The 14529-nt window shown below is 44.2% G+C and overlaps 1 protein-coding gene across 1 annotated transcript in view; it reads right to left on the reverse strand.

The window, feature by feature from the left end:
• Positions 1-9700: 9700 nt before the first annotated feature.
• Positions 9701-14529, reverse strand: part of qsox1 (quiescin Q6 sulfhydryl oxidase 1) — a 119693-nt gene continuing 114864 nt past the window's right edge. Inside the window, exon 12 of the mRNA XM_067990735.1 lies at positions 9701-11505. Coding sequence (XP_067846836.1) covers positions 10697-11505 — 809 coding nt within the window. The 3' untranslated portion in view covers positions 9701-10696. The remainder of the gene's footprint in view (positions 11506-14529) is intronic.

A 14529-nucleotide genomic window follows, 5' to 3' on the forward strand; every position in this document is an offset into this window, starting at 1 on the left:
GTAGGTTTAAATCCTTTTAAATCCCTTTCAGTTCAAAGGAAGGCTGGATTATTGGGCCACTATAATCCCAATGAATTTGTTAGGATTTAGCTGGCTGAGAGTGACCAGATGGCCTGGTACATGCTGTCTAAATCCTTGTTAATTACTGACCACGAGTACAAGGGGGAGGGAGGACTTAGATGGGATATCTGATGCAGCATACAGGCTGCATGCAAGCTTCTAAATGCAATCTCAATTCAGTTCAGTCTGGTATTGTTCATGTTAACACACAGGGTACCATTGGTTTGGATTCATCTGTGATACCGATCCTGGATTATTATCTCCTTTGGAAGCACTGTGGGACAGCAAGTGTCCTGGCATCCGAAAGTAAAGCAGTGTTGATAACGTAATGCATGGGTGTTCAGTGACCTTTCATTGAGGGTCATGGTGCAGATACCTGTGTCCCTCTCTCTACCCCAGTTCCTGCAACATTCCAGAGCTGGCAGGTTGAGAATGGAGGCTCAGAGATACATGGAACAGCAGGTTTACTGAGGATCATCACCGGCCTCAAGGATGTACTTAAGTGTATCAATGATATAATACTAACGCACTGGGAAAAGTAATGATTTCATGCACAGACAACGATGATGTCATTGACATTATGGAATGTGGTGGGGGGGGGGGTGGGGAATGCAATAATAAGGGCCCATATTCAATAGAACAACCTATGGAAATTGATGATTTGATTTATAAGGAAACCTGTGTTAACTTCATACTATCTGATCCCTTAGGATTCCGATTGAGGAGGAGGGGGAGATTAGCCATTGTATCAGTTATATTCCTCTTCATTCCACTTCTATTTATAAAAGGGTAGATATTCATTTACCACATTGCAAAGCTGCACGGCCAACCTGCAACAGATGCCTGTCTGAACACACTGCCTGTCTGAACACACTGCTCACAATACCTCATATAACCTTCCTCTTGCAGACAGGATCAGCCCACAGTGTGGCTAAAGCCAATTTAGCACGAGGCACAGAGTTCCTTGTGTGTGCATCATTCTTATGGCACAGGAGGGCAAAGTCATGTGGGTTTTGGCCAAAAGACCTTCTAAAGGCATGTGTAAAGAAAGAACTTACATTTATATAGCACATTTCACACCTAAACACCATTGCATCCACACAAGTTCAACACTCTGCATGTGCAATACTCACCAGCATACAAGTACGCCCCCTGACATTTTCCTGAGAATACAACTTATTTTTTACAACAATGTTCACTTTGTTCCTTGTTATATATTTAGAACATATAATAGTTAATCTCTCATGGCATTGCACATTGAGAGTCTGAACCTAGGGTAATCTTCAGATGAAGCAATGTTAGAGGGCAGGGGATAATTGGATCAGGCACCTGGATATAAGATTTTTCATAAGATGTGGATATAAAATATATACACATTCAATGCCCATTTTAAAGTTTTACATTCTGTCCTGGATATTATTTATAATTAAACAGTGAAACTGACAACAGAGAAGTAGAGTTGGTTGGAGCATTGGAGTTTCCTTGCAGTGCAGTGATGCAAAATTGAGGCTCAAAACTGCCACCAGTGGCAGGAGGGTGTAATTACACCAATGCAAATTTACATGGGCAGTTTCCACTATAAAAAGAGTTAGATTTATATAGGACGTCTTATAAATATGGACATAGGAATTTATAATGGGAAAAAGTTGACATAAAAGTGACAAAAACATACCGACAGGAAGTGACGTTTTGTAAACAGGAAATTCATGCAGATGTAAGATTTTTAATATATAGATATTTATATAAATCATCCATTTTACATGTACACACAGATCCTGTAGACACATATACACACATACTTGATAATGCGCATTCAGGTACACTGGATACAAATAACAGAGAACAATGTACTTTGTACCAAAAATAATTTATTGAACCCACTTAAATCATAACCATCAAAGCAATTTTACTTTTGGAGCTACAAGTACCAGTACTAAATGACAGCAAAGTTCAGGTAAACAAGCAGAAACATTATACAGGGCCCATTTCTAGGAATAATTTGGGAAACATTTTCAAACTGGTCTCACTGAATTCCACCTGCCACAACTAGTAACAATCGTATGTCCCGAGTGGAGACTCTTGGATACAAGCCCATGGATTTGCAATTTTATGATCTTGAAGGACTGGTGATTTGAGGATTGTACAGAACTACACAGCATTTCATAAATGAGCATCACTTTTGTGAGAAAGTGTTTGGGGACGGAGAGAAGCCAGAAGAAATATAGTATGTGTCACCTTTATCACAAAAAGGTGCACATCCAAGTGACGAAATGAATCACTGCTTCATATGTTTGTAAATGAAAAGAGTTTGCCAAACATTTTTACATGAAGGTGGAACCCCTTTAAACAGGCTCATTTATGAAAATCAAAGTGATTACTATGAAGCAGATGTGATAGAGGCCTCCAAAGGTTCAATATGATGGTACTTAAAGGCTGGGCGAGGGAGCTGCAGGACAGCAGTTGTAACAATATCAGAATCTCGAGCAGTTTACGTACACCAGATTGCTAAAACTGAATGACGGCATTAAGCACCCTGCCAGCTATTTACTTTATATATGCTTCACGAGAGATTTTTTTAAAAACTATTTTTCTTATTATTATGCAGGTGATGTGCTGAGTGCAGTTTATACCATAGAGGTATGTGATGTAGGCAAGAAAGAGGGTGATGGAGTAGATTATGATGAAACAGACAAGGTGTTCTGTTCTTTCACAGAAATAAAGCCAATGTAATTGCAGTTCACATCCTGAGATACAATGTCCTCGATATTAATGACCCCCGCCCGCACGAAGGGCGGGAGGAGGTCGGGGTGGTGGTGGTGGGGGTTAAACCCTAGAATATGCAAAACGCGACCCCAACCCGCCTGCCACCATTTTGATGGCGGCGGGTAGCGAGTGCCCTGTCTTGGAGAGGCGAGACACCTCATTAACATATTTAAATCAGGTTCTCACAGTGCAATTGGGAGCCCAATTTAAATTATCAGCTGCCAGCTGGGTTTCCCAGGGGTCGGGAAACCCGGCAGTGAAAGGGAGGCGGGAGCTGTGCTGCACTCCTTCCAAGGCCAATATATCCTTTCTAAGGTGCGGTGGCCAGAACAGTACACAGTACTCCAGTCGAGTTCAGTTCAAGTGGAAACATTTTCTCTACGGCTACCCTATCAAATCCCTTCATTACCTTAAAGACCTCTATCAGGTCACCCCGCAGCCTTCTCTTTTCTGGAGAAAACAGCCCCAGCCTGTTCAGCCTTTCCTCATAAGGATAACCTTTCAGTTCTGGTATCATCCTTGTGAATCTTTTTTGCACCTTCTCCAATGCCTCTATATCCTTTCTATAATATGGAGACCAGAACTGTGCACAGTACTCCAAGTGTGGCCTAATCAAGGTTCTATACAAGTTTAACACAACTTCTCTGTTTTTCAATTTTATCCCTCTAGAAATGAACCCTAGTGCTTGATTTGCCTTTTTTATGGCCTTATTAACCTGCGTCGCTACTTTTAGTGATTTGTGTATCTGTACCCCGAGTTCCCTTTGCACCTCTATCCTGCTTAGACTGCATGTTTCCATTGCCACCCAGCAGTTTTCTCAGAGGAGTTGTGGAATACCCCTCCCAGGACTCGTTAAAATCGCACCGACTTTGTGAATAGGGTTGTCAACCCTCCAGGATTGTCCTGAGGTCTCCAGGACGCAGCTGTGAGCAACCCGGGAGAAAAATCGTATTGGCATTAAAAAGAGCCTGTTTTTTCTTCATTTTCTTTGAACATCTTTGTTTATTAGTTATAAAAATATTGGAGATGAGTAAAAGGCTGTTTGAGAGTCAAGAATAATCCAATCAGCTAATGAAGAGTCTGTTCCCTTTCCAATTGACTTACGAAGGCAATGCACTGCGAGATTGGATGTGTCAGGTGACCAATGGTGGGAACGTGGGGGCGGGGCGGTTGCTCATGATGAAATCTCCAGTAATATGTCCAATCAGAGTTGGCAATCCTATTTGTGAAGGGAGGCTGAGCTGCGCTAAAAACAGGCCAAGTTACCAGTAAATATGAAATATCCCTTTCTCGCGTACGTGACCATGCCAAACTATCATAGCAAACCAAGCAATATAATGCAGCACTGTCACCGTAAGCTGGTGTACCGGAAGCCTGTGCTATTCAGGTTTGGAGTGAGGGGTGGAGTTTAGTAACATGAACTCCTGACCTTGGCTGGGCTTTCTGAGAGAAGTGTAATTTTTTTTTAGCAGCATTAACAAATGCCACAATGCCATCCAGATACTAAAATTGGAAATTGTGGAGAGATGGGGGTGCGTCAGGAGGTGATAAAATGATTGGCCCAGAAATTGCTCAAGAATAATGGCGATGCTAACAGGGTTCAGCGTTATTTCAGGGAAAATGGAAGAGCAAGTTTCGACGAGTGCACATGTGCAGTCAAACACGGAAATCGGGAAATTGCTCTACCATTTGCCCTGCTCGTTTGAAAGCTGCGTGGGAAGGAGATCTCGCCGGCTGGAATAAATGGACCAGCGTGCACTTGCTCTCCTGCCCAGCTGGAAACTAACTAGTTGTTGCAGAAAAAATGTACATTGGGTTATATCAGGCCTAAACTAACCTTTTACAGCTTGGTAAGTATTAATGACTGCCAAATAACCTCTCTGGCACTGAAAATTAACTTTTAAAAATGTGGAGTCACATCGCTTCCAATATTAATCGTTGTTGGACATTTAAAAATTTTTAAAAAATTTTACGTTTTTTTCCTTATTCTTTCTGTCTCTTTTATCTCTGTCTTTTAATCTTACCCTATCTTTATTTCGCATTCTCTAACTAATTTTATAGTGAATTTACTAATCTATCTGACACTTCCTGGTTCTTAATTTGTGCTGCTTGTCAAGGATGCCTCAAGGTGATTAGTTGAGGGGAGCGAGAGATCCTTTCCCTGCTCACACAGCTCACAGAAGCTCGGGAAACAACTTTGCTCAGAGCAATTTCTGGGCCAATATATTTTTAAAAAATCTCAATGACACTTTTGTCTGTCACTCATCATCTGCAGTGGCTTGTACTGGTCATCATACAACATTGAGATGTGTTCACACTCTTAACCTCATCTTGGGTTTCAGGTAATATATCAATTGTACTTGACTCTAAGAGGTTTAGTTTCTCCAGTTCCCACCTCCCATGCAGATACAGGCCTGCAAGGCACTGGGAAATGTGTTAAAATAGCTCATGAAAGGAATTTTACCCGATTGTGTTCAGCTACGAGCTACCGGAGGAAATTAAACCCCTCAGAGTTTATGTCGGGACAACGCCGTTAAACCACAGCCTGTAGCCCAAGTAACCACACACAACATAATTAATGGTGAGACACAAAAATCAAGTCGAGGGGCTTCACCAGTGAAATGTAAAAAAGTGTTTAAAGTGGACCATTACATAGCTTATATAGATCGGAACGGTGAAATGAAATATTAAACATTTTATTTACAAATTATTAATACTGACTCTGTTGGGAGTGAAAACTGAATATATAGTTTGAAAAATTATTCACTCCCCAAAATATATCTTTTTGAAATATTCAAAGAGGCTAAACTGATTCACGATGCTGATAGGGATATCATGGCAGATACTGTGGCGGTAAGGCGTGATATTTTCCCAAGGAACAGCCTCATTCATGCTAGGAAGCCACATCACACCACATCAGGAAGATGGTCAGTACACCATCCCTCTGTAGAACACACTGAATCAGGGCTACACAAGCGCAAAGCACTGAAACACCAACCATGCTACATCTCCTGTCAGCTTTAAGGTAAAGCTTTATGTTAACTGTCGTTTTTTAAATGAGCCTTTGCTGAATTCTGGTGGTTGGTGCCAGGCAGTTCTTGAAGGAGAGTTGAGAGTCCCCTGTTGTGTGGCTGTCAAGGGCCCTTAATTAAATTAGTTTGGAGGAGTGTCACTGCAGCTCCCGGTGGACCGGGCTCCACAGCTAATCATTACCCTCATTTCACAGCACACAGATGACTCCAGCTGCCTTGTTAAAGGAATCCTGCTGTCAAGTCGAAAGGTCCTGCAGGACACTTTTGCCATGTTCACCAATTTGCTGCTTGATAACGTGTTGTCAAAATTTCAATACATCAACTAAAATCGGAGGGTAGATTTTAACTTGGCGGAAAGCTAGCGGTAGCAGATCAGCCGCCCGTTAGAGACATCCCGCTCGGTTTTCCCTTCCATTAAAGTCAATCTAAAGCAAAGTCGGGCAGGGTGTACAACTGATAGGCCGATCCGCTAATACCCGACTTACTCCCCCGCCGATAGTTAAAATCTACCACTTAGTGTTGTGGAAAATTTGGGATGGGAGGAAAAAAGTAAAATGGGCACTTACAGCACGAGCTACTGCAGGAATTGGTGTCTACTTGGATGAACTCAACTAGATGACAAAGGTGCTTTAAGGCTAGGATGACAACAACAAATGAAATGCCTGGTGTAATGAAATCCAGGGTGCACAGGCCTGTAATCCTTTGGGTAATACAGCAACACGGTACTCAGCAGAGCTAGACTACCAATCGTGTAGAGTCTTCATCCTTCCTTGAATAATATGCATCCAACACACACCGCAGGAGCATAGTCTTGATTGACAGGCTCTGGGGCAACCACATTCTGAGCACGCACAAGTAAGTACTGTCAGGACGTTGCTAGGCTATACTCCTACCCAGTGTGCAGAATGTAGAATGAAAAATGGCATTTGTGCAATCTGCAAATCATCTCTCGTGACAGAATTTGAGATAATCCTCCTCCTACTTTGCTTTCAAAAAGTAAATTAAACGTCAAAAGCTACTGCCTCAGTTCTACTTTCCCTTGCAGGAAGAGCTCAGCAAACAGCAAAATAAGGTTCGCCTCAGCTAGCAATCACTTGTAGGCCGGAGCGGAAGATTTACATTACGCCCTCCTTCAGTTCCATCTCTTGTTCTGTTATTTTGCAGACAGGATGTTCTAGGACTTCTGTAATCGAAGACATGCTGCTCACTGCATGTTCTGCCTTTATTTATATCACCTCTGTAGCCCCTGAGACCCACAGGGTTTCGTTGTCTTGCTTCTACAGGCAAAGTGTTAGCAGCAACGGGAAGTGAGCTAGAATGCACTGTTACGATCCAGAATGCGCTGTTACGATCCAGAATGCGCTGTCTGGAAGGATGGTGGAAGTAGATTCAATAGTAACTTTCAAAAGGGAATTGGATAAATACTTGAAAAGGAACAATTTGCAGGGCTAAGGGGAAAGAGCAGGGGAGTGGGACTAATTGGAGAGCTCTTTCAAAGAGCTGGCACATGCACTTCCATAGAGAGCTTTCAATCCTTAATTAAAGAGTCTGTGTGAAATCCCCAATGAGAGAACGAGGGGTGGAGACTAGGGTTGCCAACTCTGGTTGCATGTATTCCTGGAGGTTTCATCACATGACCTCCTACCTCTAACAGCCCCACCCGGTAAAACAGTCTTCTCCCCCACCCCACCCCCAATGTTTCTCCGACTAATAAACGAAAATGGGCAAAGAAAATTTAAAAAACACAATTTTTTTTTAATGCCCCCATGATTTTTCTCCTGGGTTGCTCGCAACAGTATCCAGGAGATGAATCTTTAATTCCTGGAGACTCCAGGACAGTCCCGGAGGGTTGGCAACTCTAGTGGAAATAAGCACAGAGAAGGCCAGCATGTACAGTAGACCAGTCTGAAAGAGGAAAGGCTGGTTAAGATTCTGCTGGAGTTCAGAAGAAGGACTTCGCCTGAAACATTAACCAATCCAGCTCCTCGGCTTGAAGTTCATTGCCAGCATTTTCTGTTTTCCTATTTGAATCTAAATTAATTAGATGGCGGGGGGTTTTCATCTTAAGAAATTCAAAGTTTATACGAGGACTGGCCAAACTGCTGATTTTCTCATACCCTGGCTAAGAAGTAAAGTACACTAAATATATAAATGGCACACATCTGCTGTACAAATGCAGCATTACTGCTACAGGACATGAGTCGCTCACTTAGCCTGTAGTCCAAGCAGTTTAAAAAGAAAGAAAAGAAAGAACTCGCATTTATAGAATGTCTTTCATGACCTCAGGACCTCCCAAAGTGCTTTTACAGCCAATTAAGTACTTTTTGAAGTGTAGTCACTGTTGTAATGTGGAAAGCATTAAAGGGACACACCATGGGTGTTGGATACAACTTTCGAAACAGTGCCATGCTGAACAGGGGTCTTAACATTTCGCTGTGAAGCCCCATCCCCATCCATCCCAACAGCTTTACTGGGTGGGGAGGGAGGTAAAAGCTGTGAGTGAAGTCCACAAGGGAAACGACTCAAACAAAAGAAATTAAAAATCCATTATCTTAACCCCCGTGTTTAATACTTAACAAAAAGAAAAATCAAAAAAGGTACCTCTCCCAGGCATGACAGGAGATTACTTGACATTCTGCCTTGATAGATTAGTGACAACAGGAAATGATGGTGGGGGCAAAGGAAGATGTGATGTTTGTTTTTGTGCAATTTCATTGATCACTGTGAAAGAAGTAATGGTGCAATCAATAAACGATCGCTGGAAGATGAGCAGTAGATTCCGGTTTGAGAGACACCACCGCCCCCCACCCCCACCTGCTTTGCTTAAAAAAAAAAGATGCACTGGCTTTCTCTTTCATTTTCTGTATCTGCTGAAACTGTATTTAAACAGGGATAACCGGACCTCCAAAACATAAGATTATCTTCTTAACTCAAAGCTGCAAGGAAAGGAATCTTTGAGTTGTGTTGTCGCAGTCAATTTGGTGATGGCTGCCGGGGCCTTCAGAACGTGTGGGGAGGGAGGTGAGGGTGTGGGTTGCTTGGTTTTGTGCCCTGAAATGGACACTGTCACCATTAGAAAGAGTTTGATAAACTCCTGTTGGGGAGCGGGGAAGCATTAAAGCCATTAACTGCACCATTACTCCTGTCAGAAGAAAAGATTTGCATTTATATAGCGCCTTTCATGGCCTCAAGGCATCCAAAATTGCTTTACACCCAATTAATTACTTTTTGAAGTTTAGTCATTGTTGTAATGTAGGCAACACGGCAGCCAATTTGCACGCAGCAAGGTCCCACAAACAGCAATGAAATAACAACCAGATAATCTGTTTTAGTGATGTTGGTTGAGGGATAAATATTGGCCGGGACACCGGGGAGAACTCCCCTGCTCTTCTTCGAAATAGCTCCATGGGATCTTTTACGTTCACCTGAGGGGGCAGATGGGGCCTCGGTTTAATGTCTCATTCGATGGACGGCACCTCCAACAGTGCAGCACTCCCTCAGTACTGCGCTGGATTGTCAGCCTGGATTATGTGCTCAAGTCTCTGAAGTGGGATTTGAACCCACAACCTTCTGACTCAAAGGTGAGAGTGCTGCCAACTGAGCCACAGCTGACACCTGTCACTGTGATAAATGGACCTGGAAAAAAAAAATCACACCTGCCTCCTCTCCCCTCCCCTATACACTACAGTCACTGATCTATCAGGACAAGGTGCCAGGCAAGAGATGGGGGAACGTACTGTTTTTTTGTGGTGATGACGCTCATGTGAATGAGGTGATGTGATCTCAGCATGAGTTATGCCAACCTCTGTTGCACCCTTTCAAAAAACAAACAAACAAAAAAAAAATCACTCTTTGAAGACGGTGCCTTATTTAATGGCCTAACATTTTGTTCCAAGCCTGGCTCATCGCCAACAACTATTTAATTCCTTCCAGCCCAAACCTGTGCTCCCCACAAGCTAAGACCGTCCCACAGGCTTTGAAGTCTCAACGTCTACCTGGTATCACACTGTGCAGGTTGAGAAGTTTGCAGTCGGTGTGAGGTCGTATTGGGCTCTTAATTGAGCTTCCTTTGATAAGCACTCCGTGGTGTGAAATCAGAGGTACCAAACATGCTACACGTGTGGGAGCATCCATACAGTTCACCATACTTTCAAATAAGGATGTTTCCAAGGTAGGATCTAGGTTGGATCTTTGGAAATGTTCCAATACGGCCACTCGAAAAATACAGCTTACTGCAGTTTGGGATGTGACGTACCCTAGATACCCTATCTCCCTTTTGGGTCGGTGATCCTTCTTGCCCGATTTTACCATATGCCCTTCACCCAGGTGATCCAACATGCTCAGGTGCAGGAACAGCAAAATCAGGCCCCACACATCCCTCTTTAGGATGGGCATTCAAACGACAGGTTTATCGGATTGCATTTAGGTGAAATTATCAGGGTTAAGCATGGTAGAGTCTAGTGTCCCAAAGCACTCTCTCAAACACAAGTCCCTTAAAACAGCACTGGAATATTATCACAGACATTGACCCTGATCTCAGTTAACTTTTTTTTTTGGACGGGCAAGAGAGATTAAGCTGAAATGTTCCAAATCTGATGATTCTTATTTTGTAGCCAAATGTGACCAGAATCGTCCATTTGCAAGTGACCCAATGAGAATGGTGTTTGCCCCAACCAGGGTAACAGCTGAGTGATATTTTAAATTGTTTTTTCAGTCAAGGGCTTCTTGGTCTATAAAGGGTTAATCTGAGAGGGAAAAAAAATATCATTGCACTCCCTGCGGCCTACATAGTCCCTGCATTCATTCCATCATTTCTTTTCCGTGCTTTATTCAACTCCAGCTCAAGCCGACGCAAATCCATTTTTCCATTTCCGCCAACGAAACCTCATTTTGAAATAGAGGTACATGGACAGGAGGCACAGGGAGGACAGGAAGTAGAGCAGCACGCACAGGCTGATATCCGTGCGGGAGAAGCTCATTCCCAGCAGGCCCAGCCAATTCTGTTTCCTGGGCTCGGCTTGGTATCTGCTCCCAATCCCCCGCTTTTGCAGCCTCTCCTGAAGCGCTGTGTAGTCAAGTGAGTCAGAGTCATCGATGGACTGTAGGTGTAGTTGTGGTCCGTGGTTTCCCTCCTTCACGAGGCTGGCTCTCTCATTTTCAGCCTTGGCCTTCAAAGCTTGGCTTTTGTATTGCTCATTCACAAAAGAATCCAGGTCCACAATATCATCTTCTTCTGTCCTGGGTGTACGTTTCCCCTTAATAAAGGTCCTCTTTTGCCTCCCGTCTCTTCTTATACCCGTTATGGTTTTGATGATTTCCCGTTGTTCATCATTTCTTGTTGGCGGTTCCTCATTTCTTTCTTCTTCCTCATCCTCTTCCCCGCCTTCATCTTCTTTCTCCTCTTCTTTTGGGCCATCCTTCCCCTGGTCCGGCGGAATTTCTTCCTTCGCTTTTTGTTTCTTCAGTAGCTCCTGCTCCCCTTCCAGGTAATTGTAGTCTATGTTCTCTGGAGAATAATGGAACTTGAGAAATTTCAGCACCGCATCTGTAATCCACACATGCTCACCGTTGACCTCACTGTGACATTCCGCACACATATCCGGAGGTGGCCATTGAAGCTTTGGGAATTTTGGATCCTCACTTAATGCACCTAAGGGGAATAGGAAGAACAAAAAAAAGAAAATTCAATTGAATGTACAATGTGAAATTCAGAGGCAACATTGTCATGCATTGCAATTCCAACATACTGTGCGGAGAGTGGTAGGACATAGGGGTTTGCATCCATGGTTCCAGACCATGGCTGTGTTGCATGGGAGGAAGCACTGAGAGGTGACTGAGTACCTCTGGTTGGGGGTGGGAGCACTGGGCTCATCAATCTCCTTCTTGCTGGTAAAAGAGTGAATGAACAGTGGCCTGGAAAAAAGCCACCTCCATAGCATTTTGGCCGGTGTCATGGTGAAGGGAGACTAAAAAGCAGGAGGGAAGGAAGGAATGAGAATAATTTCTAGAGGAATAGAATACAAACGCAGGGAGGTAATGTTAAATGTACCTGAAACCTTGGTTAGACCACAACTAGAGTACTGATGGCAGTTCTGGTCTCCGTACAACAAAAGGGATATTGTAGCACTGGAGAAAGTGTGAAAAAGATTTATAAGGATAGTACCAGAATTGAAAGAACGCCACTATCAGGAAAGACTGAATAGGTTTTTTAGCTCTTTTCTCTAGGAAAGAGAAGACTAAGAGGAGACCTGATAGAGGACTTTAAAATTATGAACGGGTTTGATAGGATGTGTGCAAATATCTTTACACAGAGTGGTGAAAATGTGGAGTGGGTGAAGCAGATAGCACTGATGCATTTAAGGGGAGGGGAGACTTGTTACATACGCAAGGGAGAGGGCTATGGGGGCAGGGTGGGACGAGGTGATTAGACTGGAGGAGACCCGTTCGTTGTACAATCACTGGCATGGACCAGTTGGGCCGAATGGCCTGTTTCTGTGCTGTAGATTCTATGTACTTCTACGTGAGAACACAAGCCTCCTGATTCTCTGAGAGCTGGCCTCATATTCAGCCAAGATGGATGGAATGAATCATTACCTGCGATGGCTAACAAGGCCTCTGAGTGAAGTGAGTTTGGCCAGTCCCAGCTCGGTGCCTCACACGTTTCAGCCCACAGCACAAGACTGTGTTGAAATCTGGTTCCAAGATGTACTGCAGTCTCACCCATATAGAGTGTGAAAAACAAACGTGACACAGGGACAGTTGTTGTCTCGCTACTGCCTTGTTTTCAGGCATACACGGAGTGGCAGCAGGATGAAAATTGGGGGAAAGAAAACTGCCTACTTACCGCCAGAGGACCCCCCACCCCATCCCAATTTTTGGGCGGATGTCGATTTAAGTCACCATCACTCCTGCCTGAAACAGGTGGGAGGGGAAACTAATGAAATGGGAGTCGTCAAATGACGTGGTGTGATTTTCATGTCAATCAGCACTTCCCCCGCTTCCTGCTCAACCCATCCACAAACCATAGGCGGCACAGGTTGTAAGACGGCCATTTCCAACGCTACTTAAAGGGATCATTAGCTGCAGTGAGGGAAAGCTGGAAGCAGATCTGGCACTCGTTTTTCCATCTTTTTGCCGGGTTTTGAGCCTGATGCTGGTGCGCTCTTTAACTTTCTACCACACTGCTCTGTTGAAGCCCACCTCCCCTTCCCCAATCTATCCAGCCCTCCCCTTTAAGGTCCTGCTGCAATGTCTGCCCTGCCAAATATCCCGCTTTCCCAAACGGCAAATTGCCCATAACCAGAGCCATTAGCACCGGCAGCTGGCCAAAATGAGAAAAGAAAGACTTGCATTTATATAGCGCCTTTCATGACCTCAGGATGTCCCAAAGCGCTTTACAACCAATGAAGTACTTTTGAAGTGTATTCGCTGTTGTAATGTACGAAACACGACAGCCATTTTGCGCACAGCGAGATCCCACAAATAGCAATGTGATACTGACCAGATAATCTGTTTTAGTGATGTTGGTTGTGGGATAAATATTGGCCGGTACACCAGGGAGAACTCTCCTGCTGTTCTTCGAATAGTGCCATGGGGTCTTTTACGTCCACCTGAGAAGGCAGATGGGACCTCGGTTTAACGTCTCATCTGAAAGACAGTTCAGCACTCCCTTGGTACTGCACTGGAGTGTCAGCCTGGATCTTGTGCTCAAGTCCCTGGAGTGGGACTCAGAGTCGAGAGTGCTACCACTGGGCCACAGCTAACACCTGAATGAGGTTCAACTATGAAAATCAATGGGGTCTCCCGTTGATGTCATCGGGTGGGCAAAGCAGTCACCCCCCATCCCTCTGCCTGATGTACGCTCCACACTAAAATCAACATCCCCCCAGAAATTCAGTAAATTCAGCTCCTTTGCCTCAGGCCACACCAGGCCTGGGGTGTGTTGAATCTTATCACTGGATGAAAAAGTGGAAGGAAGGGAGGTGACCGGAATACGGGACTGCAGTGGAGCCGGGATTTCTACCCCTCCCGGCTCCACATTCAGGGAAGTATTTTTATAGTGCCGCATGCAGACCTGGTTTTCCTGAATGCAGCTGGTCTAGCCCACTTTGAGCTGAAATTCCTCTCAATAAAACATGGGAGAATATCTGTCTTTTCCCTATGATCGACGACCCAGTGATAACAGGCGGCTTTGAAAAGTACGGTTTCTAAGAATGCGATTTTATTTGCGTGTCGTTAAAGCAGAGGATAAATGTGCTATTTCCTGTTCTTTTGGTAAAAGAAGAATTTCACCCTCTTTGCATCGATACAAAATGGTTTCACCACTGTGTGGACAGAAAGCATAACTGGAAGTGGTGTGAAGCAGTGTTTAAAGGAGCTAGTGTCACACAGCCTGTGGTATAAGTGGAATTGGCACAAAGTGGAATTTAAAAGCTCGCCTGAATGACACGGGAACTTTCTCAACTTAATATTAGCAGACAAGTGAACTGTCCCCCAACAGCTCTTGATCAGCATTGAAATTAACTGCTCATTGGACGGCCCCGAGCGGAGCTCTGAAGCATTGAGACACAGAGCTCAGCGTGGCCGGATTGTACAGTGGCACGGGGGCTGGCAGTCAATCTTGGGGGGGGGTGCCAGCTCTGCATCGCTATGAGCAGCTACCGGGCTGTCAGGT

Source organism: Heptranchias perlo, chromosome 9 (assembly GCF_035084215.1).
Source record: "Heptranchias perlo isolate sHepPer1 chromosome 9, sHepPer1.hap1, whole genome shotgun sequence".
Lineage (NCBI taxonomy): Eukaryota > Metazoa > Chordata > Chondrichthyes > Hexanchiformes > Hexanchidae > Heptranchias > Heptranchias perlo.